General features: G+C 46.2%; 2 protein-coding genes across 9 annotated transcripts in view; one reads left to right on the top strand and one right to left on the bottom strand.

Moving 5' to 3' along the window:
* The window catches only part of TMC7 (transmembrane channel like 7), a 55738-nt gene extending 31939 nt beyond the window's left edge, over positions 1–23799 (bottom strand). For 3 of the 8 annotated variants that reach the window (XM_081560819.1, XM_081560821.1, XM_081560824.1), the window contains exons 1-4: positions 23665–23799; positions 5331–5574; positions 4321–4469; positions 853–1020 (exon numbers count right to left, since the gene is read on the bottom strand). In XM_081560819.1, the coding sequence (XP_081416945.1) occupies positions 853–1020; positions 4321–4469; positions 5331–5574; positions 23665–23731 (628 nt within the window). In that variant the 5' untranslated portion in view covers positions 23732–23799. Of the gene's footprint in view, positions 1–852; positions 1021–1595; positions 1755–2904; positions 3045–3458; positions 3699–4320; positions 4470–5330; positions 5575–23244; positions 23514–23664 lie in introns of those variants that run through there. The other 5 variants (XM_081560820.1, XM_081560827.1, XM_081560822.1 and 2 more) reach the window with 3 other exon arrangements.
* TMC5 (transmembrane channel like 5) overlaps positions 22033–27805 on the top strand; it is a 98244-nt gene continuing 92471 nt past the window's right edge. Inside the window, exon 1 of the mRNA XM_081560817.1 lies at positions 22033–22140. The gene's annotated coding sequence lies outside the window, so the exon portion shown is untranslated. The remainder of the gene's footprint in view (positions 22141–27805) is intronic.

Below are 27805 nucleotides of genomic sequence, written 5' to 3'. Positions count from 1 at the left end.
GCAGGTGATATTTATCTGTGAAATGGACATATTAGGAAATGAGAATTCAGCATCAGGCATACAGTAGGCACTCAAAACGTCAGGATTTCCACATTATTCTCATTTGATTTTAAGTGCAATAGAATTAAAACAAAAACAAATGTGATGAAAAGGAATGCTGAGGGTCACAGAAGTGACTATAGAGGGAGTTCTTCTGTGGAAGGAGTCGTGCTAGAAGCAAAAAATGTTGAGCATTCAGTAAGAAAACACAGGCCCATTACTGCCAGAGAGTCTGGCAAATTACTAATGTCTAATGAATGGCATCCTGAGCATCACCATTATGGGAGATAAAAGCCTTGAAATAAAAGCCTGAAATAAAGTCACTGGAGTAGATTGTATTGTGTTTACTAAATATTCCACTTTCTACCCTTCACTGCTTCTCCCAAATGCCTTGCCGAACCCAGGAGTGGCGAGTGACTTGCACTGGCTAATAAGATGCAGTAAAAAGGATGTGTGTCATCTCCAGGCAGAAGCTTCAGGAGCCAGCACATGTTTGCCACGACTGTGTTTTCTCTGGACGCGTGACTGGCAGTGGTCCAAAGAGAGGCTGCTCCCTCAGCTTGGGCTCCAGAGAGAAGACAACACGGAACAAAGGCACCACCAGACAGTGATGGACATATAGTGTGAATAAGAAAGAAACTTTGTGGTTATTAGGCACTGTGCTATGGGGTCATTTGTTTCTGCAAACAGCCTAGCCTATCCTAATACAGTCACCCAAGACTTAGATTATAAAGACCGCTAGAGAAAGAAGCACTGTAACTGGGTACACAATGAAAAGAACACTCTTCATGGCAAGCCAGGCCTTACACTCACCCACGTCTTTAGATGGAATGAGAATAAAGCTGCTGTTGGTGATCTTGTATCTGGTGAGCAAGACTGGAAGCAAAACCACCATAAAGATGATCAGAAATATCACCAAATTCAGCAACACCAGAAATCGTAAGAAGGAGAAGTAGGACTGAATCCCGGTGCCAAATTTCCCTGGAAAAAAGAAATTCAGACATCACTGACCAGGAGTATTGACCCAGCACCCACTGCAGCTTCAGTCAGCCACGGAGGACTGAACTGAAATTGGAGGATCTTGGTGGGGGAAGGAAGAATCCTTTTATATTCTCCACTGTTGGCGTCAAGGCTCTATTTCCTAGTGATTTAAACTTTCACATGTAAACCTACAATCAATTATAAATTAATAATTTGAAATGGTGTGTGTGGGGGTCAATATTTACATTTTCTCATAGGAATATCTAATTAACTCAGTACCATTTATTGAAAAGGTGATCTTTTCCCTAGTGAACTGCAGTAGTGCTTTTGTAATTGACTATATACTTATGAAGGCTTCCCAAGTGGCTCAGTGATAAACAATCCACCTGTCAAACAGATGACATGGGTTCGATCCCTGGGTTGGGAAGATCCCCTGGAGAAAGAAATGGCAACCCACTCTAGTATTCTTGCCTGGGAAATCCACGGACAGAGGGGCCTGGTGGGCTATAGTAATGGGGTCGCAAGAGAGTCAGACAAGAATTAGTGACTAAACAACAACAAATATATTCATGGACCTGTTTCTGAATTCTCTCTTCTGTTCAGTTGGTCTGTTTGTCTATCCTTGCACCATACCAGGCTGTCTCATCACTGCAGACTTATAATAATACTTGATACATGGTGCTCTAAGTCTTAAAGCTTTCTTCTTCCTCAGGCATCCTTGGTTCTCTGCATTTCTATATAAATATTAAAATCAGCATATTCATTTTCACACAAACACACATACATATGTGTGCAAAATGTGCTGAGATTCTGAGATTACATAGAATATATAGGTCAGTTTGAGAACAAGCGACATCTTTACAATATTGAGGCTTTGAGCCATGAACATGGTATAAATAGAGGTTAATTTCTCTCAACATTTTATAGTTTTCTGTGCAGAATTATTTCACACAGTTCTTTAGATGTATTCCTAGGTATAATGATACTATTGCGTAACTTATTTTTTAAATGTTTGTTGCTCGTATATAGGGAAGCCCTGGTGGGTCCGTAGTAAAGAATCCACCTGCTGATGTAGGAGATGCATGTTCTATCCCTGGGTTGGGAAGATCCTCTGGAGGAGGAAATGGAAACCCACTCCAGTATTTTCCTGCCTGGAGAATCCCATGGACAGAAGAGCCTGATGGGCTACAATCCATGGGGTCACAAAGAGTCCAACACAACTTAGTGACCAAGGACACACGCTGGTATATAGAAATACAATCAGTTTTATGTACAGCTCTTACAATCAGCAACATTGCTAAATTCACATCAGTTCTAATAATTTGTCTTTTTTGTTTTCTACAAATAAATCATGTCATCTGAAAAAAAAAAAGACAAGTTATTTTTTCCTTTCTGGTCATTGTGCCTTTTTTATTTTTTCCCCATCATTGTACATTGCCTAGGACTTCTTGGATGATGATGAATAGAATCTGTGATAATTAGCAAACTGTTCCTCATTCTCAGTCTTAAGAGAACAGCTTTCAATATTTCACCATTAAGTATGATGTATGTGTGCTGCAGAATTTTTACAGATTTTTTTTTTTGCCAGATTAAGAAAGCTCCCAGGAATTCCTTGGTAGTCCCAGTGGTTAGGATTTGGCCCTTTTAACTGCTATGGCCTGGGTTCAATCCCTGGTCAGGGAACTAAGACCCTGCAACCCATGTGACATGGGAGGGGGAAAAAAAGAAAAAAGAAACCTCCAATCTATTTTGAATTTTATCAATCCTTTTCCTGCATATGTTGGGTTTACCATATAATTTTTCTCCTTTATTCTAAGATGACAAATTACATTCATTGATTTTCAAATAGAAAACAAACCTCCTAACAAATAATGATTAAATTACCAAAGACAGGCAGGAAACACTTAGGGAGTCTGCTTGTTCTTGGTGTGCAAAGAACTTATATTCGGAGACTGAAGATACAAGTCCCGCTTTGCTTCTCTCCTTGCCAAAGGTAAGGAGCTTGACTATCAAATCTTCATTTCCTGTCAAATGAATACAGAGTCAGCCAAGAAATCACGGGAGTGGAGTCACTGAAGAGAAAATCAAGGCGCCAGTTCCACAGGGAGAAACTACCCTCCCACACACAAACCACTTTACGAACGAAAATCTCCAGAAAGGTGGCCTCATAACAGGAAAGGAAGCTGAGCATGGTGGCTAAAACCTTGGGCTCTGAAGCTTCACTGCCTAGGCTCAAACTCTGGATTTGCTTTATCTTAGTGAATGAACTTGGGCAAGTATTTTAACCTGAGACATACAAATGATAAATGCCGAGTACTTTTTAATTAAGACATATATAATATTTTTTAGATGTAATGCTATTGTACCATAACAGACTACAGTATAGTATAAACACAACTTTTATATGCACTGGGAAACTGACAAATTGTGTGACTCACTTGATTATCACATTCACTTTATTGAGGTAGTCTGGAACCAAACCCACAATATCTCCTAGGTCTGCCTGTGCTGTGCTGTGCTTAGTTCCTCAGTCATATCCAATTCTTTCTGACTTCCTGGACTGTAGCCCGCCAGGTTCCTCTGTCCATGGGCTTCTCCAGACAAGAATACTGGAGTGTGTTGCCATTTCCTTCTCCAGGGATCTTCCTGACCTAGGGATCAAACCTGAGTCTCTTGCACTGCAGGCAGATTCTTTACCAGCTGAGCTACCAGGGAGGCCTGGTCTATCTGTACTTCATCCCAATTCTCACCATTATGGGAAAGTAAGATTCTTAAGTGTGTTCAGGGCCACGGCTGCCTCTGCAATCTGATAAGGCCTATGGCACCCCATCCTGCAATAATACATTTAATGCCCAAAATACAAATGGTTATTTGTCCATGTGATATCGCAATATTACAAACTAAATTGGCAATAGATTAATAAATGAACATCTTCATTAGCATTCAAAAATAAGACCTAGAGGCAGATCTAATCATTGCTATAATTTCAAAGTCATGATGAACACACGTGCTATTCCCGGACAATGACAACATGTGGAAGGAACAGGAAGACAATTTGTGATTTTCCCAGTGAGGAAGACGCAAGCTCTATTAACCCTAACTGTGGTATTCACCATGTAAGGAAAGACGACATTTCAGCTGGAGGTAGGTGAGAACATAGCCATACTTTCTCCAAGGAGACTTCTGCAGTCTCTTCTCCAAGAGACTTCTGCAGAGGAGCACGTGCAGCGTGGGGGAACGTGTGCAGCGTGGAAGAACGTGGGCAGCGTGGGGCAACGTGGGCATCGTGGGGTGTGGTACCTTCTATGCTGCGAATGTCCTCCCGCCACAGCTCCAGGTGGGTCGTCATCTCGCGAGCCTTCTCTATGAACCTCTTCCAAGACTTGCTGCTATATCGTTTCCACTGGTCCCACTCAGATAGGTACTTCATTTGGGTCTCCTGAATGTCCCTGCATTAATAAACAAGCATGACAACGGCAGGGTCCCCAACCTCACCACCAGATAAAGCCCCAACCGAGAGGATGTGGAAAACCTGGAGCCCTCATACACTGCTGGTGGAAATGCAAAGCAGTGCAACCACACTGCAAAAGTTTGGCAGTTCCTCAAAAAGTTAAAGAACTGCCATATGACTCAGCAATTCCACTTCTAGGTAGATACTCCAGAAGAACTGAAAACAGGTCTCAAACAAAAACTTGTACACAAATACTCAGTGCAGCACTAATCACAGTAGCCAAAAGATGCTAACAACCCAAATCTCTATCAATGGATAAATGAATAAACAAACTGACATAGCCACATAATAGAATATTATCCAGCCATAAAAAGGAAGTACCGATATATGCTACAACTTCGATGAACCTTAAAAACATGCAGCTAGTGAAAGAAGTCAGACACGAAAGGTCATGTATTATATGATTCCATTTACATGAAATATCTAGAATGGCAAATCTACAGAGACAGAGAGTAGAATAACGGTTGGTGGGGCCGGGGGTTAGGAGGAACAGAGTGACTGCAGAAAGCATTGTGGCTTTGGAGGTTGCAGAGCCATAAGACAGAAGGAGCCTGGGTCCCTGAGTGACTGCAAAGTCCCCCCTTGACCTCAACCCAGGACTTTTAGGTGAGCAAGAAATAAACTTCTAATACACTGAGATTTTATGTGTGTGGGTATCTTTGTCACAGCAGCTTAGCTTATCCCAAGTAATCAAGTTAATTATGTGAACTTGTCAGGAAATGCATTCTATGCCTAAAAATAAAAAGCCCCTTTTGCCAAAACATACATCATATGCCCTCAAGATGGCTACTGGACAAACCTTAGTCTCCGCTTCTCAGAAATGTTCAGTGCATATTTTCGAATGGATTGGTTATCGAGATCTTCAGTGATTTCTCCCTCCAGCTGGAAACTGTAAGAGTCTGTTGGCTTCAGCAAAGTGCCACTTTGCTTGTCCCGGGAAAGGATGGTCGTCCTCTTACGAGCAATGGACCGGTAACTTGGCAGTTCTTGAAGGAAATTCACAGGTGGAGAAGAAAAGCAACTGGAGTCCAAAGAGAGGCTCTCTGGGTAAGAAAGAAGAAAACCATCATTTACCCCAGTGAACCTGGGAGCCAAAAATCAAAACTTACACAGGACACTCAGATCTCAGAGATCCTAACTAAATCTCACAGATAGTCAGGAGCCTGGGGTGCTGATCAAAGGACATCATAATTATTTTATTTACCAGGATGAAACTCAAGCTCAGGACAATAAAATCATATGCAAAAGGGTTCACTTTAAGCAGATGTGTTTGCAAACATGCTTTACATTACATGATACTTGAGTTCTAGTGTTTGGCTGCAGCCACTTGCTAAGTGTGAGGTTTGGAGTAATCCAACCTGCTTTTCATTTGTCAAATGGGATGCATAGTGATAACAACATCATCGTCAACAACAACAATAATAGTATCAGTGTGTATGGAGCATTTCCTATGCAACAGGCACTGTGTTAAGAGATTCACGTGCACTCATGGGATGTGGGCTGGCCTTATGATCTGCCTGGACCAACAGAATGCAACAGAAGTGATGCTGTGCCAGTTCTAAGTCCAGCCTCAGGAGGCCTTGCTGGCGTCAGCTGCTCTCTGGACCAGCTGCTGCTTTGTGAACAAGCCGGAGCTAACCTGCTGGAGGAGGAGACCAGGCGGAGAGGGGATGATTGCCCCAGGCCAGCCTACAGCCTATAGTTGCTCAACTGACCACCGATCCCTCACACGTAGGAAGGCAGGTACTATTATCATCCCCATTTTACAGACGAGAAAATAAAGTCACTCATGGTTCCCCAGAGAAGGCAATGGCACCCCACTCCAGTACTCTTGCCTGGAAAATCCCATGGACGGAGGAGCCTGGTAGGCCGCAGTCCATGGGGTCGCTAAGAGTCAGACACGACTGAGCAACTTCACTTTCACTTTTCATTTTCATGCATTGGAGAAGGAAATGGCAACCCACTCCAGTATTCTTGCCTGGAGAATCCCAGGGACGGGGGAGCCTGGTGGGCTGCCGTCTGTGGGGTCGCACAGAGTCGGACACGACTGAAGCGACTTAGCAGCAGCAGCAGCAGCATGGTTCCCCAACCCCCTGCCCAAGCCCTCAGTGCCCTGCACGATCTGACTCATGCCTGCCTGTCCAGCTCCTCAGGCCCTCTGCCCTCCAAATTACATTTCTTAGGATCCTTCATACACTAAAATGGGCCTGATGCCTCCTCCTCAGGGCCTTTGCACATGCTGTCCCCTCTGCCTGGACGGAATCTGTCCTACCTCTTAGCTCCTACTTAGCTCCTAGCTCTTCCTCGAGGAAACCATCCCTGCCTCACTGTACTACTACTGTTACATATTTCCCCATACACAGTAAGCCCTTGACAGCACTTACCACAATCTATAACCTTATATTTGTATGGCTATGTGAGCACGTCCGTCTTGCCCCATGGACTCTAAGTTCTTGGAGGGCAGGGACTGTGAGGATTTCCTCACCACTGCGACCTGGGACCCAGCATAGTAGTTCAATAAAATACTTGGCTCAGAGTAGTTCAACAAACACTCACTGATGGATGGATGAGAGGATGACATCTGTACTTTCCCTGTGCTTAGCAAGCGTGTTGGTGGGGAGCGGGGCTGGAAACAGAACTGGTCTGCCTACTCAAGAATCTCTATTCACGCTGCTCCATCAGGCCACGGCTAGAGGCCAAGTTTCGCTGCACCCTGTACAGCAGTCCATGGAGGGAGAGCTTTCCTTTTGGAGGTGCGGAATGAATGCCACCATCAGGGTGGATTTTATGCCTGATCTGATCCTAATCAGGGAAGACCGCCCTGAGTGGAGACAGGACTTGGAAGGAGGAGGTAGGAGGCAGCTGTAATAATAAGCAATTCCCCCGACAGGCAGCAAAGCTTCCTTGGATTCGAATCCAGGCTCTGTCAGTTACTAGCTGCGTCTCTGGGAAAGTTCCTTAAAACTCTCTGAGCTTTGGTTGCCTCACCTCAAAAATGAATTCATTCACCAAGTATACCTATCATGTGTCAGATGTGGAGCAGGGGATACTGAAGTGAACAAAGTAAACATCTGACTCACATGACACTTATTTTCTAAGGAGGGGGCATAGCAAGATCAGACAATACACATGCAATAAATATGCCAGGAAGTGTGTGCGTGCTCAGTCACTCAGTTGTGTCTGACTCTTTGCAACCCCATGGACTGTAGCCCGCCAGGTTCCTCTGTCCGTGGGATTTCCCAGGCAAGAATAACTGGAGTGGGTGGTCATTTCCTCCTCCAGGGGACCTTCCTGACCCAGGGATAGAACCCGTGTCTCTTGTGCTTCCTACATTGGCAGGCAGGTTCTTTACCACTAGTGCCAGCTGGGAAGCCCATGCCAGGAAATAAAGAGTGCAAAAAAAGAAAAAAAAAAAGAGTCGGGTAAGGGCACAGAGGTAACAGGCAGGGTACATTGTTTTTAATAAGATGGAGTCAGGTATGGTTTCTTGACTAAGGTAGCATTTAAGCTGAGGCTAAATGGAGGGGTGGTATGTGTACCCTGTGGATAATGGGTGAAGGGCATTCTGGGAGAGGGAAACAAGTGCAAAGGCCCTGAGGCAGGGGTGTGCGTGGGGTGTTTGAAGAAGAGGAAAGGGGCCTGGGTGGCTGGGGAAGAGTGAATGAATGAATGGGAGCCTCATAGGGTCTTTTGTTGGTGGCCCCCGAAGAGTCACACCAGCCCTTTTGGGTCCCCTCCCCTTGAATCTGGGCTGGATCTGTGACTTGCTTTCACCAAAAGCTGCAACAGAGGTGACGCTCTGCCAGTTCCAGACTCAAGCCTTAAAAGGCCTGGAAGCTTCTACCTTTCCCTGCTAGCTCAGATGGTAAAGAATCCGCATGCAATGCAGGAGACTCTGTTCGATCCTTGGGTCAGGTAGATCCCCTGGAGAAAGGAATGGCTACCCACTCCAGTATTCTTGCCTGGAGAATTCCAAGGACAGAGGAGCCTGATGGGCTATAAACCATGGGGTCACAGAATTGGACACGACTGAGCGGCTAACATTTTCACTTGTGCTGTTGGGAGCCTGGGGCTGCTGTGTAAGAAGTTCACCTGTGCTGCGGGCACAACCATGTGGAGAAAAAGAAGCCGCAAGCCTCCAAAGAGGACGACCAAGGAATTGGATGACAGCGAGAACCAAGGTCCTGGCTTATGAACCCAGTGAGCCGGGGTCCCCAGCCCTCCGGGTCATCCCTGCCATGGGCATGAAAAGGCCACTGGATGCTCAGACCCAGCAGACATGACACACAGCTGAGCCAACTGTCTCCAGCCTGTTCAGTTCTGGATGCACAGGATCAGCAGAAACATTACAGTGGCTTAAGCTATCACGTGTGGAGCAATCTATTAAGCAACAATAGGGAGCTGGGACAGAAAGAGGAGAAAGCAGGGGTCAGAGGTGGCCGGGCCAGACCATCAGACTCCGTGGGCTGGGCTATGACCTTTCGATGTGGCAGATGGGCAGTCACCCAGGGTTCTGGGCCAAAGCATGTTGTGATCTGACCACATTTCAAAGGGTCACTCTGTAGGCTTTGGGGCTAAGGACGAGACCCATCACAGGAGCGCCAGCTTACAAGAATCAAAGGTGATCATGCAGATAGAAACACTGAGCGCAGCCCAGCACGCAGCAGACTCCGTAAATGTACTTATAACAGGGCTCTGGGAGGAGGGGTCCGGCCAAGGCCTCGATCCAAGCTGGAGTCTGATGGGGTAGAGCTGTAATCGTCACCTCTCTGATGGTCATGTTCACACGGTAGAGCAGCTGTCCCATTGATGATGACACACACACACGCGTCTGGAGCCCTGCCAGTTGCCGAGTATAAGCCTGCGAATCCCACTCAACCTTTCACTCCCAGGCCCCCACGCTCCCTGAGGATATGACAGACTTCCACAAACTTCCATTGGTAATGTGGTCCCTAAGCAAACATGAGGGGTGGGGTGGGAGTGGGCTGAAGGCTATGGAGTCCAAACCCAGCTGGAGGCTGCTTCTCCCTCTGGCCAGCAACAAAGGGCTGTTATTAACCAGAACAAAGGCCTTTGCATATGGAGGGGCATCACTGAATATTCAGCGACCACGAGGTCAGGGACCCAGGGTTGGAGCTGGAAGCTGGCACCCCAGTGGAGACAAAGACCATCTCTGAGTCACTTGTTTCTCGTCTCAGGAACGGGGAATACCATGATCTCATCAACGTGATCATGAGGACACATTTACCAACAGCATAAATAATACTGGCTCGGAATATCTGAACTATTTGAAGTATACAACATGCATCACCACACTCAATTCTCTGAGCTACTCTTTGAACAGAATTGTCCTATTTTACAGACGAAGAAACTGAGGCTCAGCAGGCTAGGTGTTTTGCCACTCACACATCTAGGAAGTGCTGAAACTAGGAACCTATCACGTGGCACAGCTATAGGCTTTACTATAATTTGAAAATACTTCATAGATACTACAATGCCATACAAATTAACTATTGGATTATTCTTGCATCCACACTGCAGGAAAGATACCACCTGTCCACATTTCCCAACAACAGTCTCTTGTGGAAAATTATATTTTCAAAATGGCCAGTGGTTCCCTGGTGGTCCTCGGAGGAGGACTCCGAGCTTCTACTGCAGGGGGCACAGGTTTGATCCCTGGATAGGGAACTAAGATCCCACATGCCAAAATGTGACCCTTCCCCTCCAAAAAGAATCCAAAATGGCCATCATTGAAGAGGAATGCTATTTTCTTTTCAGACATCCCTGGAAGTTCTCTATCTTCAAGTTAAAAAAAATTAAATTTCACAACCTTTGGACACAGGCATTATTTTTATAGCTGATCTTCCTCCAATTCTATGTATGCATCTAGAACCACACACTTTCTACAGCATGATGTCACTGAATTTCTCATGCCAACCTGTGGAAGGGCTTCGCTGCCTTGGCTTTCAACAGGGAACCTGAGGCCCAGAGAGATGGCAGCTTGCCCAAGGCTTTGATGCCAAGACAGACTCCTGGTTCTACCACTTTTAGAAAGGCAGGTGGCATCACTTCTCCTAGCCTTGGCTTTTTCATCCTGGGAGGACAAGAATGTCTCATTAATGACAGATGTTCTCTTGAGTTGATCGTTTAAGCCTGTGGTGTGTGGGCTCCTTGATGATTATTTGCCTGGGAGGAGGGGGCATGTCTCAGATACTGAGGTGCCCCCATCTAGGAAGGTCTAGAATCTGTTGGCCACTGGAGCCAGATTTCAGCAAGTAGGTGGTTACTTAGGTGGGAGGACGGCCAGATAATTACAGGAGATATGGAGGCAGGAGCAGGTATAACAATGCTGTCCTTCCAGGTTAAGAACAAAGTTAGTTTCTTTGAAGCTTAGAGCAGTGTCCTGGTCACAGAAAGCCCTCCATCTGAAGAATGAATGAATGGGCAGAGGCAGGCACATCGAGAGAGCATCTTAAGGCCCCAACTTCCCTGGCAGCTCTTTCCACAGGAAACCAACTCCTACCAAAGGGCAGAAATGTTCCCAGAATGTGGGCACAGGCCAAATGGCACTAAAACCAGTACCACCTCCTCATGAGTTTGCCAAAAACCTAGCCTGACTGTAAGGATGCTGGCCTCCCTTCAGGGTTTTTCTTCCCTCTCACAGAATCACGGGAACTCTGGGGAAGAAGGGACCTTCTGGGTCATCTGATCCAGGCAACCTGCCAGTTGCTGTGGGAATCAGTTCTGTTTGATACCTTGCATGGGGTCCCTCTCTGGGTGGGGCCCTGGGCTGGGGCCTGGGGCTCTGGAGACGATGAAGGTTTGCAGACTAGCTTCCTGCCTCGAAGAGCTTTCCCTCCCTCCTCCAACCAGCACGTGTCTCCTAAGTGCCCAGCCTACTACATCCCTGTCATTATCCCATCCTCCTCCCTAAGGGTTTACCTGCATAGTCTCTGACCCTTTCCCTCCACCATTAGACTGTGAACTCCATGAGCAAAGGGATCTCATCTCTCTCCTTCACCACTGAGTCCCCAGGTTCTAGCACAGAGCCTGACTCATAGTGGATGCTTAATAAAAATCTGTTAAATTAATGAACGTAAGCATGCAAGCATCCATTGTGAATAAACGAATTTGGTGCTGAGGATACAGGCAACACTGGCTCACCCACCAGGCAGATCAAAGTAAATATTTACCATACCAGCAACACGGGGGCACCAAAATTGAGAAAAAGATCTAAGGAATTTAAGCATTTAATATTATTTTCTTTAGAGATGATTTTTTTTCACAACTGAAAAAGCTAGCAAAAAGTATTGAGTTGTTGACCACACACCACTGGCTGCTGTTGTCTAGTCACTAAATCATGTCTGACTCTTTGCAATCCCGTGGACTGTAACCCGCCCAGCTCCTCTGTCCATGAGATTTCCCAGGCAAGAATACTGGAGTGGGTTACCCAGTGATCAAACTTGCGTCTCCTGCATTGGCAGGCAGATTCTTTACCACTGAGGCACCTGGGGAGCCCCTGACCATATATTACATCTTTTTCTATTTCAGGTACTTTACATATGTTCAGTCGTTCAGTCGTGTCCAACTCTTTGCGACCCCATGAACTGCAGCACGCCAGGCCTCCCTGTCCATCACCAACTCCTGGAGTCCACCCAAACCCATGTCCATCGAGTCAGTGATCCCATCCAACCATCTCATCCTCTGTCGTCCCCTTTGCCTCCTGCCCCCAATCCTTCCCAGCATTAGGGTCTTTTCCAATGAGTCAACTCTTCGCCTGAGGTAGCCAAAGTATTGGAGTTTCAGCTTCAACATCAGTCCTTCCAATGAACACCCAGGACTGAACTCCTTTAGGATGGACTGGTTGGATCTTCTTGCAGTCCAAGGGACTCTCAAGAGTCTTCTCCAACACCACAGCTCAAAAGCATCAATTCTTCAGTGCTCAGCTTTCTTCACCGTCCAACTCTCACATCCATACATGACCACTGGAAAAACCATAGCCTTGACTAGATGGACCTTTGTTGGAAAAGTAATGTCTCTGCTTTCAAATATGCTATCTAGGTTGGTCATAACCTTTCTTCCAAGGAGTAAGCGTCTTTTAATTTCATGGCTGCAATCACCATCAGCAGTGATTTTGGAGCCAAAAAAAATAAAGTCTGACACTGTTTCCACTGTTTCCCCATCTATTTCCCATGAAGTGATGGGACCAGATGCCATGATCTTAGTTTTCTGAACATTGAGCTTTAAGCCAACTTTTTCACTCTCCTCTTTCACTTTCATCAAGAGGCTCTTTAGTTCTTCTTCACTTTCTGCCATAAGGGTGATGTCATCTGCGTATCTGAGGTTATTGATATTTCTCCCGGCAATCTTGATTCCAGCTTGTGTTTCTTCTAGCCCAGCGTTTCTCATGATGTACTCTGCATAGAAGTTAAATAAGTAGGGTGACAATATACAGCCTTGACGTGCTCCTTTTCCTATTTGGAACCAGTCTGTTGTTCCATGTCCAGTTCTGTTACTTCCTGACCTGCACACAGGTTTCTCAAGAGACAGGTCAGATGGTCTGGATTCCCATCTCTTTCAGAATTTTCCACAGTTTATTGTGATCCACACAGTCAAAGGCTTTGGCATAGTCAATAAAATAGAAATAGATGTTTTTCTGGAACTCTCTTGCTTTTTTGATGATCCAGCGGATGTTGGCAATTTGATCTCTGGTTCCTCTGCCTTTTCTAAAATCAGCTTGAACATTCGGAAGTTCACGGTTCACGTATTGATGAAGCCTGGCTTGGAGAATTTTGAGCATTACTTTACTAGCGTGTGAGATGAATGCAATTATGCGGTAGTTTGAGCATTCTTTGGCATTGCCTTTCTTTGGGATTGGGATGAAAACGGACCTTTTCCAGTCCTGTGGCCACTGCTGAGTTTTCCAGATTTGCTGGCATATCGAGTGCAGCACTTTCACAGCATCATCTTTGAGGATTTGAAATAGCTCAACTGGAATTTCATCACCTCCACTAGCTTTGTTCGTAGTGATGCTTTCTAAGGCCCACTTGACTTCACATTCCAGGATGTCTGGCTCTAGGTGAGTGATCACACCATCGTGATTATCTGGGTCGTGAAGATGTTTTTTGTACAGTTTTTCTGTGTATTCTTGACACCTCATCTTAGACACGTGCATATACACTCAGTTTGACGTTACCAATAAGACAATGCAGACAACAATTTCAGGGTTTCTTAGACTTATTTCCACTCATGTCTATGTGTGTGACATTGTTTTTATTTTGGATGCTAACTGGAGCTAGGCATCTGGATAATCTGCCCAATAACTGGCCAGCTGTTAAAGGTTCTTAATGAAGGGGCTCACAATCCAGGGGACCTGGACGAAGCTGCTATGACATCTCCACCAATTGCTCAAAAACCCCCGAGGCCAGGGACTCATCATGGCCCTACTTCTGGCAAGGCCACCCACGCACCCATCCATCCATCCATTCACTCACTCAAAAAGATTTACTTGGCAATTGCTATGTGCCATGCACTGTTCAAGGACTAGGACGCAGCCTTGAGGATGACTTTAAAAACTCTCCGTGCCTCTGGAGGAAACAGACAATAAAATTTATTAAGTCCATTTCAAATGGTGATAGATGCATAGAGAAAAATAAAGATGAGCAAGGTAGAGATAGACAGGGAAGAGCAAGTACAAAGGCCCTGGGACTCCCCTGGTGGTCCAGTGGTTAAGAATCCACCTTTCAATGCAAGTGGACACAGGTTTGATCCTGGTCAGAGAAATAAGATCCCATATGCCATTGGGCAACCAAGTCTGTGTGCTGCAATGAAAGATCTTGCATGATGCAATGAAGATCCCACATGCTGCCAGCACAGCCAAATACATACATAAATGTTTAAAAAAAAAAAAAGTTTACAAAGGCCCTGGGGCAGGACTGTGGCTAGTAATTTCAAGGAACAAGAAAGGAGGCCAAGGTAGCTGAAGGAGTGTCAGCAAGGAAGAGAGGAATGGGGTAGGAGGTTGGGGAAAAACAAGCTTGGCCACTTGGGGCCAGTGGGGAATGGTGTTACCGTACTTGGGTTAAGGTGGGAACTGAGGGGGATGCTGAGCAGACGAATGACATCATCTGACTCAGATTTAACAGGATCTCTCTGGGCAGCCCTGTGGCTATTTTTGTCCTTGAGCTACACAGGTCAGTCTGGCTATATCCCATGGCAGAACATCACATATCAGGTCACGTTGTCCTGCAGCGATGGAAATGTTCTATAATTGTACTGTTTGATATGGTAACCATGAGTGGCCACTGCGTAACTGAAATGTGGCTAGTGAGACTAAGGAAATGAATTTTTAATTTTATCAGACTTTATTCAATTTACACTTTACAGCCACATATAGCTAGTATCTGGGCTTCCCTTGTGGCTCAGCTGGTAAAGAATCTGCCCTCAATGCGGGAGACCTAGATTCCATCCCTGGGTTGGGAAGATCCCCTGCAGAAGGGAACGGCTACCCACTCCAGTATTCTGGCCTGGAGAATTTCATGGACTGTATAGTCCATGGGGTTGCAAAGAGTCAGACACGACTGAGAGACTTTCACTTCACTTCACTTCATAGCTAGTAGCTACCGTATTGGACAACACAGAGGGGCCTCATTGCTAGAAGCCCAGAGTCTAGTCTGAGAGGGGAGGAGCCAGGGCCTTGAGAGCTTCCTCCGTCTGCCAGACTTGAGAACTGCGGGGCAGGGAGGACCTGCATGAGTCACACCACTGGGCACCTCTGGGTGGGGCACCTGAGGAATGACTGGGTGCAAGGCTTTATGACCAGACAAGCAAGCAGCCTTCAGGAGCAGTGACTAACTACTCAGGGCAATCGGAGTCACGCAGGCACCAGAACCCAGGTCTCCTGGTTTCCACGCCGGTAGAGCATCCAGTGGGCTGTCCACAGAGCAGTTACTGTGATCCTCTATCTAAGGAGGCGGCAAGACCACCCGGTGGTTATGTGCACTGGCTCCACAGCCTGCTGCCTGGATTCTAACCCCAGCTCCACTTGCCACTTGTGTGACCTGGCAAGTTTCTTGACCATTCTGTGCCTCAGTTTTTCCACCTGTAAAATAGGGGCAGCAGTTCCCACCTCACATAGCCATCTTAAGGATTAGATGGCTATTTTATGTCAAGTGCTTAGAAAAGAGGACAGCCAACCTTTTCTGTAAAGAACCAGATAGTAAATACTATTTACTACACAGTCTCTGTCACAACTATTCAACCTGCTACTGCAGCAGCAAAGCACCCATAATCCATAAATGAATGTGCATGACTGTTTTCTAATGAAACTTCATAAAAACAGGTGGTAGTTCAGACTAGGCCCATGGGTTGTAGGAGACTCAGGTTCAATTCCTGGGTTGGGAAGATCCTCTGGAGATGGAAATAGCAACCCACTCCAGTCTTCTTGTCTGGGAAATCCCATGGACAGAGGACCTCGACGGGCTACAGTCCATGGGGTCGCAAAGAGTCAGAAATCACTTAGCAACTAAACACAACGACGTTAGTTTGCAGACACCTAGCTGAAAGCAGTGCCCAGCACACTGTGCTATGTACTCGAAGCCAGAACTCTGGTTATTTACTGATGAACTTAATGTAATCTGCAGTGGGGGGAGGAGGTCTTCTTCCTAAGGATTCCCTATGTGGAATTTATCTTCCTTGCCTAGGACCTCTCCAAAAATGATTTCCAACATTCCTGGAAGTGACAATAACCATTCACCTTTACTGAGCATTTACCATGTGCCACGATTATGTCAAACCCTTTACATAGTTATCTCCTGTGACCGTCAGGATGGGCCTTTCTTGTATTTTACTCCCATTGTGCAATACAGAAAGTTCAGAGAAGACAGGAGCTTTGTCCAAGGCCGACTTAAGGTCTGAACCATGAGGACAAAGACCTCAGCATGTCTTACTCACCCTTATATCCCTGGTGATTAGCCTGGCGTTGGCACATAACATGTCACAGATACACACACGCAGATATAGTAGCTCTAGATTCACAACATTAACATCCTTCTGCTTCAGTACCTTGCCAAGTAACTTCTCAGGGCCTCAGTTTCCAGGAAGGTAAAATGGGCAAGTAATACCAACTACTCAATGGCATCAACTACTCGATGGCATCACCAACTCGATGGACATGAGTTTGAGGAAGCACTGGGAGTTGGTGATGGACAGGGAAGCCTGGCGTGCTGCGGTCCATGGGGTTGTAAAGAGTCGGACACACCTGGGCGACTCAACTGAAACTGAATACCACCTACGTTGAGCGGCTGTAAGGAATTCCGGAAAGTTACACATGCAAGTCCCAAATCCAACTGCTAAGGGAGTCTGCCAGACCTTCAGGAACTGGCTTGGGCTTGCTGCCCCCATCCCATCTCCTCTCCAAGCTCCAGCCCAAGGCCTCCTCAGATGCATGCAGGTCTTCCCCACCTCTGCCCTCTGCTCCTCTCACCGCCCCTCTGAACGCTCTTCCCACCTGTTCTTCCCACTCACCTGCACTGGCTCCTCCGCATCCCTGGGCCTCGGCTCAGTGGTCCCTCCTGGAGAGCCAGCAGGCAGCCACTCTCCTCTCTATATACCATCACCTGCTTATCTCCTTCTCAGCAGCTATGCTTAGCTCTCTCTGGCCCTATTTCCCTCTGTTTAGGGTCTACCCTGTTGGATTAGAAGCTTCGTGAAAGCACGTCCCTCGCCCACCTCTTTCATCACTGGGCCCACGCCTGGAACACGCTCTTGGCTCAGAGTCAGTTTTGGGCCTCCTCCTGGGAGGAGGGTGGGGGCAGCCCTACAGAAGAACTGGGTGGTCCCACAGCCAAACAATGCTCCTTTTAAAAGCAGTCAGACTGCAACCAAGTTTACAGCACAGAAAAGTCATTTCCCCCCTTTATCCCTTAAATTCTTTACTTCCTGAAAAAAACAAACCAAAAAAAAGCCACTGAGGGCCTTTGGGCCTAATCTGGGCCTGAACTGCTGGGCAGACGGAGCTTGGCCTCTTCTAGACAGAAGGGGAAAAAAATCACTCAGGTCAGATGGCTGGCTCACCAGAGAACCACTGCCATCTGTGTCCAGACCTGAACAAGAGTCCTCCCACCCAGGACACCTTTGAGGAGTAACCTGGATGAACAGACCTAGCAGATAAAGTAAAAACATAAAACCAGAAAAACCACTACAGGTCAAATGGTTACTTGTCTTCAAATTTCGAACAATCTGTCAGACTAAAATAGCCCACAAAATAGCTGTTTAACTATATAAGTGTCTATCAGATAACGCTAGCACATGCAGTCATCAAACCTTATAATACTGGGCTAGAAAAGGCCCTAATAAGCATAATGATAATATGCTAATAACCAAACCAAGAGCTACCACTCAACCCCATTTGACATGCTTATCTCATTAAATCCTTTCAGTGACACTAGCAGACCAGGGTATGAAGATATTTTGGAATTAGAGGTGATGGTTGTTTCATATTTTAAACCCACTACAAGATACTGAATTGCACACTTCAAAATGGGTGATTTTGTTACGTGAATTATACCTGGATCCTCCCCTAAAAAGGCACTGCATGCATGACAGCTGAAGGACTCCTGACTGGAACAAGCATGTAGTTACACTACACATACTGCACACATCATTTACTGACTGGTATGCAGTACTGATGGACTGGAACAGTCTCTCTGGGCACATGTAGTTACAGTAATTCTGAGTCATGAGAGAGGAAAGGGGAAGGAGCCTTTATGGGTTATTATAATTTAGAGGGTCTAAAATATGTGGGAAAACTTTTGAGATAGACTTTATGGGACACAGTCTAAACTTCACAGAACAGAGGGAATTTCATAACATTGCCTAAGGCTCTCCAGGCCAACCATCCTTTTTCGTTTCGATTATCCCCAAATCATAGCGTCCACTAAAATAAGGGACGCCCAAATAAACCACTATACATAAAACTGACTACCAACAGGGATGCAAAATGTGAAGACTCTGTGGACGTTTGTCATCTTGTAGGAACACAAAGGGACTTCCCAGGTGACCCTAGTGGTAAAGAATCCACCTGCAATGCAGATGTGGGTTTGATCCCTGAGTCGGGAAGATCCCCTGGAGGAGGAAATGGCAACCCAGTCCGCTATTCTTGCCTGGGAAATCCCATGGACAGAGGAGCCTGGCAGGTTACAGTCCACGGGATTGCAAAGAGTCAGACACAACTGAGCGACTGAACACAGGGAAACAGAGACATCATAACAACCGTTAACGCTTACATGGTCCACAGCAGTCAGTCCCCAGGATGCACTCCCTCCCCCCAAGAGGTTCTCCTCCCAATATTCATGCCTTTAAACAGGCCCCACTCACACTGAACAGGGCTGACCCATGGGAACAAAACAAGTAACAGAGTGATTTCTAAGACCAGCTCATATAAGACACCACAGCTTCCGCCTTGCTCTCTCTTGGATCATCTGCTCTGGAAGAAGCCAGCCACTGTGTCTCGAGGACACTTAGACAGCCCACTGTGAGGTCCACATGGAGAGGAACTGAGGCCTCCTGTCAACAGCCAGTGTCAGCCCATCCATGTGAGCAAGTCATCTTGGAAGGGATCCGCCAGCCCCAGGGAAGTGTTCGGATGACTGCATGGCTACGCTGGCTGACCCCACGACTGCAACTTCACAAGAGACTCTGGGCCAGGAAAGCTGAGACAGCTCATTTCCCAATTCCTGACCCACAGAAACTGGGAGATACGTGATTATTATTGTTCTAAGCTTCTAAACGTGGGGATAATTTGTTACACAGTGTAGATAGCTGATATTAGCACTTATTTATGTAAATTATCTGAATCCTTGAAATGACCCCTGAAGTAGGTTTTATCATTATTTAATCCATAAGGAAACTGAGGCACCAAGCACTTAGGTGCCTTTCTCAAGGACAAAACCAGTAAATGGGAAAAAAAGGATGGGCATCTGGGAGTCCAGAGTCTAGACTCAAAACCAACTCCTCTACAGCTCCCACTGTGGCTGTGGGTATGAGGCAGGAGATGGGCCCTAGGCTGGGCATTTACAACTGGTCTCCTGTTCAACCTCCTGGCATGAGAAGATGAGCTCCAGCCCCCTGTTTATATCTCCCGAAGGAAGAGTCAATCAGGCTCCAGGACTACCTATTTATGACCGGACTCCTGTCTATATTTCAAGATCTACACCTTGATATAGAAAGCAGCAACACGAATAGTGTTAACAACCGGACATTAGTCATTTTTATGGCAGGGACAGAGTGGGACTAAACCCTTTAAAGGGTCATATATTTCCCATCCCTGGGGCAAGGGAGACACTGGGAGTCAAAAAGGAGGAGGCATCACCCCATAATATGTGATGCTAAGGGTTCACATAGGCCTCTGGGCTGAAATTCATCTTGGCAAAAAGTTGCGCACCTATGTAGGGGAGGTCTATATAAATGACTTAACCACCTCTTTTCTGCATTTCTCCTCACTAGGGGGGATGTCCAAACCCTTTCTCTATGGGTATGCATCTACTGCTTTTCTTCCATCTTAACTAAACCATTTCTCTCTGTTCTCTCCCTCTTGTGGTTGTGCTATATATCTAATATTAAACATTGTACCTGCATTTACAGTTTTTTCCTCTGTGAGAAAAGAATTTCCCCTAAGGACAAAGATCCAGGGAAAAACAGCTTTTAGCCTCTAGCCCTTGCAGGTCTGGTGGTGGCTAGGATTCTTGGTGTTCATCCAGGCTACCCAGGTTCAATTCCTGGGCAGAGAATTAAGATCTTGCTTCATGCTACCACTCACTGCTGCCTCAGTGAAATCAGGTACAGTTCATCATTCATTTATTCAATGAATGTTTAGCAGCCACCATGTGCCAGACAGTGTTTTACATCCCAGAGGAACAAGAAAAAGCCTCTGCTTTTCATGGCACCCACAGTCTAGAAGGGGAAAGAGCTAAATAAATGAGGAAATGTTCAAACCAGATGACTTCAGATGGTGCTAAGTGCTTTTGAAGGAATAAGCAAGGTAACTGGTCAGGGTAAGAGAGATGGGGCCACTTCTGCAGACAACAAGACTCCAGAGGTCTGTCTCTCCGATGTGACAAGTGAGCAGAGACCTGACAGAAGCAGAAAGAGGCGCCTTATGAAGATGAAAGAGAAATGTACTCCAGGCAAAGAGCAGCAGAAGTAAATGTCCTGAGGCAGAAATGACATCGATATGCTGGAGGAATGACAAGGCAGTCAGTGTAACTGGAGTGAGATGGGCTAAGGTAAGGCTGGAGGTGATGAGAGCCTCCAAAGGTGGGCTGGGAGGTTTATTCCAGTTTATTTAACCAGTTTATTGTTGGAGGCTGTAGGTTTATTCTCAGAGCAGTGGGAAGCCACTGTAAAGTTTTAATTAAGAAAGGAAGTATTGTTGTTTAGTCACTAAGTCAAAGTTAAGTGAAAGTGTTAATCGCTCAGTCATGTCTGACTCTTTGGCCCCATGGACAGTAGCCCATTAGGCTCCTCTGCCAATGGAATTCTCCAGAAGAAGAATACTGGAGTGGGGAGCCATTGCCTTCTCCAGGGGATCTGCCAGACCCGGGGATCAAAACCAGGTCTCCTGCATTGCAGGCAGATTCTTTACTGTCCGAGCCACTAGGGAAGCCCTGTTTAGCTACCAAGTCGTATTCAGCTCTTTTGCAACCCCATGGACTATAGCCCAACAGGCTCCTCCATCTGGGATTTCCCAGGCAGGAATACTGGAGTGAGTTGCCATTCCCTTCTCCAGGGTATCTTCAAGACCCAGGGATCAAACCCTGGTCTCGTGCATTGGCAGGGGAATTCTTTACCACTGAGCCGACCAAGTATATTGTTTATTCATCTATAAGAAAGAAAGATATAATGCCATTTGCAGCAACACATATGGACCTAGAGATTATCATACTAAATGAGGTAAGTCAGAAAAAGAAAGACAAATACCATATGATATAACTTATATGTAGAATCTAAAATACGACACAAATGAGCTTACCTACGAAACAGAAACAGATTCATAGACACTGAAAACAGACTTGGGGCTCCAAAGGGAAAGAGGTTGGGGAAGGATGGATTGGGAGTTTGGGATTAGGAGATGCAAACTATTATATACACAATGGATGAACAACAGGATCCTACTGTATACTGCAGGAAACTATATTCAATGTAATAAACCATGAGAAAAAAATTAAGGCAAGCATTGTGATCTGTTTTATCATTAACAAGGATACACACCTCCCATTTCTATAAACCAGATGCCCCTTTGTCTCCTGCCTCCCTCCAGATGTCCTCCCATGACGCTCATACAGTGCGTCATGGTTTACAGAGTGCAACAAAGTTATAAACACAGTCCCTTCTGAGTCCCCCACTCATGACAAGGTCATAAAATATCATCTGTCCAAGGAAAGGGAAAGTGAAAGTTGCTCAGTCATGTCTGACTCTTTGTGACCCCTTGGACTACACAGTCCATGGAATTCTCTAGGCCAGAATACTGGAGTGGGTAAGCCGTTCCCTTCTCCAGGGGAATCTTGGACTACACAGTCCATGGAATTCTTCAGGCCAGAACGCTGGAGTGGGTAAGCCGTTCCCTTCTCCAGGGGATCTTTCCGACCCAGGAATCGAACCATGGTCTCCTGCATTGCAGGCAGAGGGAGGAACCTTTTAATTAGAGGTGCTAGTAATAATACTCATGAAAAGATGCTTAGAGATCCCCGTGAACACCCAGCAAAGATCTAAAAAAGATGAATCTCACGCCTTCTGTATGGGAAACCAGTGTTGGCATCTTAAACGTGATGAATTGTGACAAAACAGGAGCAATAAAAAATCAGGTGGAAAGTACTTGAATAGCTGTTACTGAAAGGCTGAAATTGAGCTGATAACAACACTATTAATAATGCATTATGTTATACATATATGCCTCAGTCGTGTCCGACTCTTTGCAACCCCATGGACTGTAGCCCGTCAGGCTTCTCTGTCCATGGGATTCTCCAGGCAAGAATACCAGAGTGGATTGCTGTTCCCTTCTCCAAAGGATCTTCCCGACCCAGGGATCAAACACTGATCTCCTTCATTTCAGGCAGATTCTTAACCATTTGAGCTACAGGGAAGTCCTTATAATGCGTTAGAAAATTATTAACATCAATCCTAGGCTGACTTCTTTATTCTGATTCCTGAGCAAGTTCCCAGAGTTTGGTTCTCTCGAGGTGTTTTTCTCTTTTTTTTCTTCTAAATGTTGAGATCAATCCAATTAGAAGGGTCCAATGCCCAAACCTACACGTATATTTTACTATAAATCCTTGTAACAAAATCTCTGTTCTCAAACCAAAAGAGAAAAAATGCTGCAGATAAAACTTCACAGTGGGGTCTTGCATTTTGTTAAGGGCAAATATAAAATACAAATGCTGGAAGGAAGCCTGCTGGGTGCTGAAAACTTCACTGTCTTGGCTGAGTAGCAGTTCTACACATTTATGTAAAAATTCACAGAGCTATACACTTGCTTAACTTTTCCTTAAGGGAAAAGGGAAAAGCAAATAATACTTGGCTGGCTACCACTGATAGTGTCTTTCTTGTATTAAGCACTGCGCTAGGCAAGTCACACATTTTTCTCTCAATTAATCCTATCAACAGCTTATTCCCATTTTACTGAAGAAGCCGAGGTTCAGAGAAGGTAAGTCACTTACCGAAGATCACACAGCAATCAACAGCCCAGGCAGAATTCGGTTCTAAGTCCATCTAATTGTAAAACCTCATGTGTTTGGGAGGCAGTCATCTCGTATTAGAATGTGAGGACTAGCTGGGCTCTCATAATCTTTTCATTTAACTTACAGGATGATTTTGAGGCTAGCCGGGGACTCCTCGACCAGCTCTGGGAAGACAAACTCACCGCGATCGGGACTCCCACTCCAGTGCTCCTTTTGGTAGAGAGGTCTCTAAATGGGCTGAGAATGGGCTGGAGGAGCGAGAGCAGGAATAAGAAAGATCCGCTTTCCCCTAAGCCGGGAGGTGGGAGGGGGCCCGGCCAGCGCCGAGCTCTCCGGAATCGCGCGCCCGGCTGCCCGCGTGCCCGCCGGCCGCCTGAAGCCCCGTCCCCGCCGCCCTACCTTGGTGGATGAAGGGCTGCCTGCTGGGCCTGCCGGGCGGGAGCGCACTGATACTGGACTCGCTCATGACTGCGCCCCGCGCCCCCGAGAGGCCGCCGCCGTCGCCGCCGCCTCCCGGCCTTCCCTCCCGGCGCCGGGATTCCAGGTTCCGGCGCCGACGTCACAGAGGCGGGGGCGGGGCGCCGGCGCCCTTCCCACGCCCGCTGCGCGGGACCCCCCGAGCCGCGCCGAGCCGGGACGCTAGGTAGCGGCCGGGATGCGAGGGGGGCGTGCAGCCCCGCGGCGTCCGGGACCTGGGATGGGAGACGCGGGTGGAGAGCCAGAGGGACCGGGGACGGGCTCCATCCAGCGGCCGCGATAAGGGGCCACCTCCTGGATTTTTTTAAGTGTAATAAAAATAACCAGGACGCAGAACAAGTGTATCTAGTAAGTTACTGTTTGGGTACAAGACAAAAAAAAAGGAAGGAATATATTTGTACCTATTTGTAAACACATAAGATAACTGTCGAGTGGGGAGCTGGGAGGCTGGGTGAGAAAGGTTCAAGGAAGGATTTTTCAGTTTGTCGCGTTTATCTTTGCACCTTATCCACGTTTCCTCTCTGCCTCTATCCGTGTACAGTTTAAAAGATAGAATGAAAAGGAATTACCAAATATAGATGCCAAATAAAGAAATGTAATCGTATATGCAGAGTTCCAAAGAATAGCAAGGAGAGATAAGAAGCCTTCCTCAGTGATCAATGCAAAGAAATAGAGGAAAACAGTAGAATGGGAAAGACTAGAGATCGCTTCAAGATAATTAGAGATACCAAGGGAACATTTCACGGAAAGATGGGCACAATAAAGGAAAGAAGTGGTATGGACCTAACAGAAGCAGAAGATATTAAGAAGAGGTAGCAAGACTACGCAGAGGAACTAGACAAAAAATATCTTCACGACCCAGATAATCATGATGGTGTGATCACTCATCTAGAGCCAGACATCCTGGAATGCAAAGTCAAGTAGGCCTTAGGAAGCATCACTAGGAACAAAGCTAGTGGAGGTGATGGAATTCCAGTTGAGCTATTTCAAATCCTGAAAGATGAGGCTGTGAAAGTGCTGCACTCAATATGCCAGCAAATGTAGAAAACTCAGCAGTGGCCACAGGACTGGAAAAGTCAGTTTTCATTCCAATTCCAAAGAATGTTCAAAGTACCGCACAATTGCACTCATCTCACACGCTAGCAAAGTAATGCTCAAAATTCTCCAAGCCAGGCTTCAACAGTACGTGAATCATGAACTTCCAGATGTTCAAGCTGGATTTGGAAAAGGCGGAGGAACCAGAGATCAAATTGCCAACAACCGCTGGATCATAGAAAAAGCAAGAGAGTTCCAGAAAAACATCTGCTGCTGCTGCTGCTGCTGCTAAGTCGCTTCAGTTGTGTCCGACTCTGTGCGACCCCATAGACAGCAGCCCACCAGGCTCCGCCGTCCCTGGGATTCTCCAGGCAAGAACACTGGAGTGGGTTGCCATTTCCTTCTCCAATGCATGAAAGTGAAAAGTGAAAGTGAAGTCGCTCAGTCGTCTCCGACTCCTAGCGACCCCATGGACTGCAGCCCACCAGGCTCCTCCGTCCATGGGATTCTCCAGGCAAGAGTACTGGAGTGGGATGCCATTGCCTTCTCCGAGAAAAACATCTACATCTGCTTTATTGACTACGCCAAAGCCTTTGGCTGTGGATCAGAACAAACTGTGGAAAATTCTTCAAGAGATGGGAATACCACATCACCTGACCTGCCTCCTGAGAAATCTGGATGCAGGTCAAGAAGCAACAATTAGAACTGGACATGGAACAACAGACTGGTTCCAAATCCGGAAAGGAGTACATCAAGACTGTATATTGTCACCTTGCTTATTTAACTTATATACAGAGTACATCATGTGAAATGCTGAGCTGGATGAAGCAGAAGCTGGAATTAAGATTGCCAGGAGAAATATCAATAACCTCAGATATGCAAATGACACCACCCTTATGGTAGAAAAAGAACTAAATAAAGAGCCTCTTGATGAAAGTGAAAGAAGAGAGTGAAAAAGTTAACTTAAAACTCAACATTCAGACAACTAAGATCATGGCATACAATACCATCACTTCATGGAAAATAGATGGGGAAACAATGGAAACAGTGACAGACTTTATTTTCTTGGGCTCCAAAATCACTGCAGATGGTGACAGCAGCCATGAAATTAAAAGACGCTTGCTCCTTGGAAGAAAAGCTGTGACCAACCTAGACAGCATATTAAAAAGCAGAGACGTACTTTGCTGACAAAGTTCTGTCTAGTCAAAGCTATGGTTTTTCCAGGAGTCATGTATGGATGTGAGAGTTGGACTATAAAGAAAGCTGAGCACCGAAGAATTGATGCTTTTGAACTGTGGTGTTGGAGAAGACTCTTGAGAGTCCCTTGGACTGCAAGGAGATCCAACCAGTCCATCCTAAAGGAAATCAGTCCTGAATATTCATTGGAAAGACTAATGCTGAAGCTGAAACTTCAATGCTTTGGCCACCTGATGTGAAGAATTGACTCCTTGGAAAAGACCCTGATGCTGGGAAAGATTGAAGGCGGGAGGAGAAGGGGACGACAGAGGAGGAGATGGTTGGATGGCATCACCAACTTGATGGACATGGGTTTGAGCAAGCTCGGGGAGATGGTGAAGGACAGGGAAGCCTGGTGTGCTGCAGTCCATGGGGTCGCAAAGAGTCAGACACAGCTGAGCGACTGAACAATAACAACAATCCTGAAGGAGACTTATTCCTTTCAGGAGGTCACTGATTTTACAGGAACAGAAATAGGGTGGTTCATTGGGAAAAGGTCACAGAAATCTCCTGTTGGAAGGAAGTAGAAGGGGGAGAAAGGCTGGTTGGTAGCTGGAAAAACAGAAATTCAGACGGAAGGATGGCAAGCAGGACAGAAAGGAGAATCAAACATGGAATTCTTGACTCCCTTTCAGTTTAGTTCAGTCACTCAGTCGTGTCCAACTCTTTGCGATCCCATGGACTACAGCACGCCAGGCTTCCTTATCACCAACTACCAGAGCTTGCTCAAACTCATGTCCATCAAGTCCAAATCTCACATCCATACATGACTACTGGAAAAACCATAGCTTTGACTAGATGGACCTTTGTCGGCAAAGCAATGTGTCTGCTTTTTAATATGCTGTCTAGGTTGGTCATAACTTTTCTTCCAAGGAGAAAGCATCTTTTAATTCCCCTTTATCTCTTGGAGGAGGAAATGGCAACGCACTCCGGTACTCTTGCCTGGAAAATACCATGGACGGAGAAGCCTGGTAGGCTACAGTCCATGGGGTCTCAAAGAATCGGACACGACTGAGCTACTTGACTTTACCTCTTGCTTCATTTCAAGGGGAGGCACACATCTTTCCACAGCGCCCCCTATGGGCTTTATCAGTCCTAGCACTTTATTTTTACTGAGTGAAGGAGTGAATGAATGAGTGAAGCCGCTCAGTCGTTTCCGACTCTTTGCGACCCCATGGACTGTAGCCTACTACACTCCTCTGTCCATGGAATTCTCCAGGCAAGAGTACTGGAGTGGGTTGCCATTTCCTTCTCCAGAGGATCTTCCCGACCCAGGAATTGAACCTGAGTCCTCCCGCATTGGAAAATCCCATGGATGGAGGAGCCTGGCAGGCTCCTCCATGGGGTCGCGAAGAGTCGGACACGACTGAGCGACTTCACTTTCACTTTTCACTTTCATGCATTGGAGAAGGAAATGGCAACCCACTCCAGTGTTCTTGCCTGGAGAATCCCGGGGACGGTGGAGCCTGGTGGGCTGCCGTCTATGGGGTCGCACAGAGTCGGACACAACTGAAGTGACGCAGCAGCCTCCCGCATTGTAGGCAGATGCTTTACCATCTGAGCCACTAGGGAAGTCTTATTTTTACTACTTGTTTTGTTTCTTACACTAGAATACAATGTGAGGAAAACTATGGTGAGGTCTCTCTTTTATTATTAGAATAATAGTAATTAAGTGTTGCTTATTGGGGACTTGCTCTGTATTAAATTCTTATCATGCATTACCTCATTTAACTTTCATTTTCCTTAAGAAGACAGGAGGAATCTTCAGTCTCCCTTTTTAGAAAAAAGAACC

The sequence above is a fragment of the Giraffa tippelskirchi genome, chromosome 13 (genome assembly GCF_054371585.1).
Source record: "Giraffa tippelskirchi isolate mGirTip1 chromosome 13, T2T-mGirTip1v1.2.pri, whole genome shotgun sequence".
NCBI classification, from domain to species: domain Eukaryota; kingdom Metazoa; phylum Chordata; class Mammalia; order Artiodactyla; family Giraffidae; genus Giraffa; species Giraffa tippelskirchi.
Note: the sequence above shows the minus strand (reverse complement) of the source record. Positions and strands in the feature narration are given on the sequence as shown.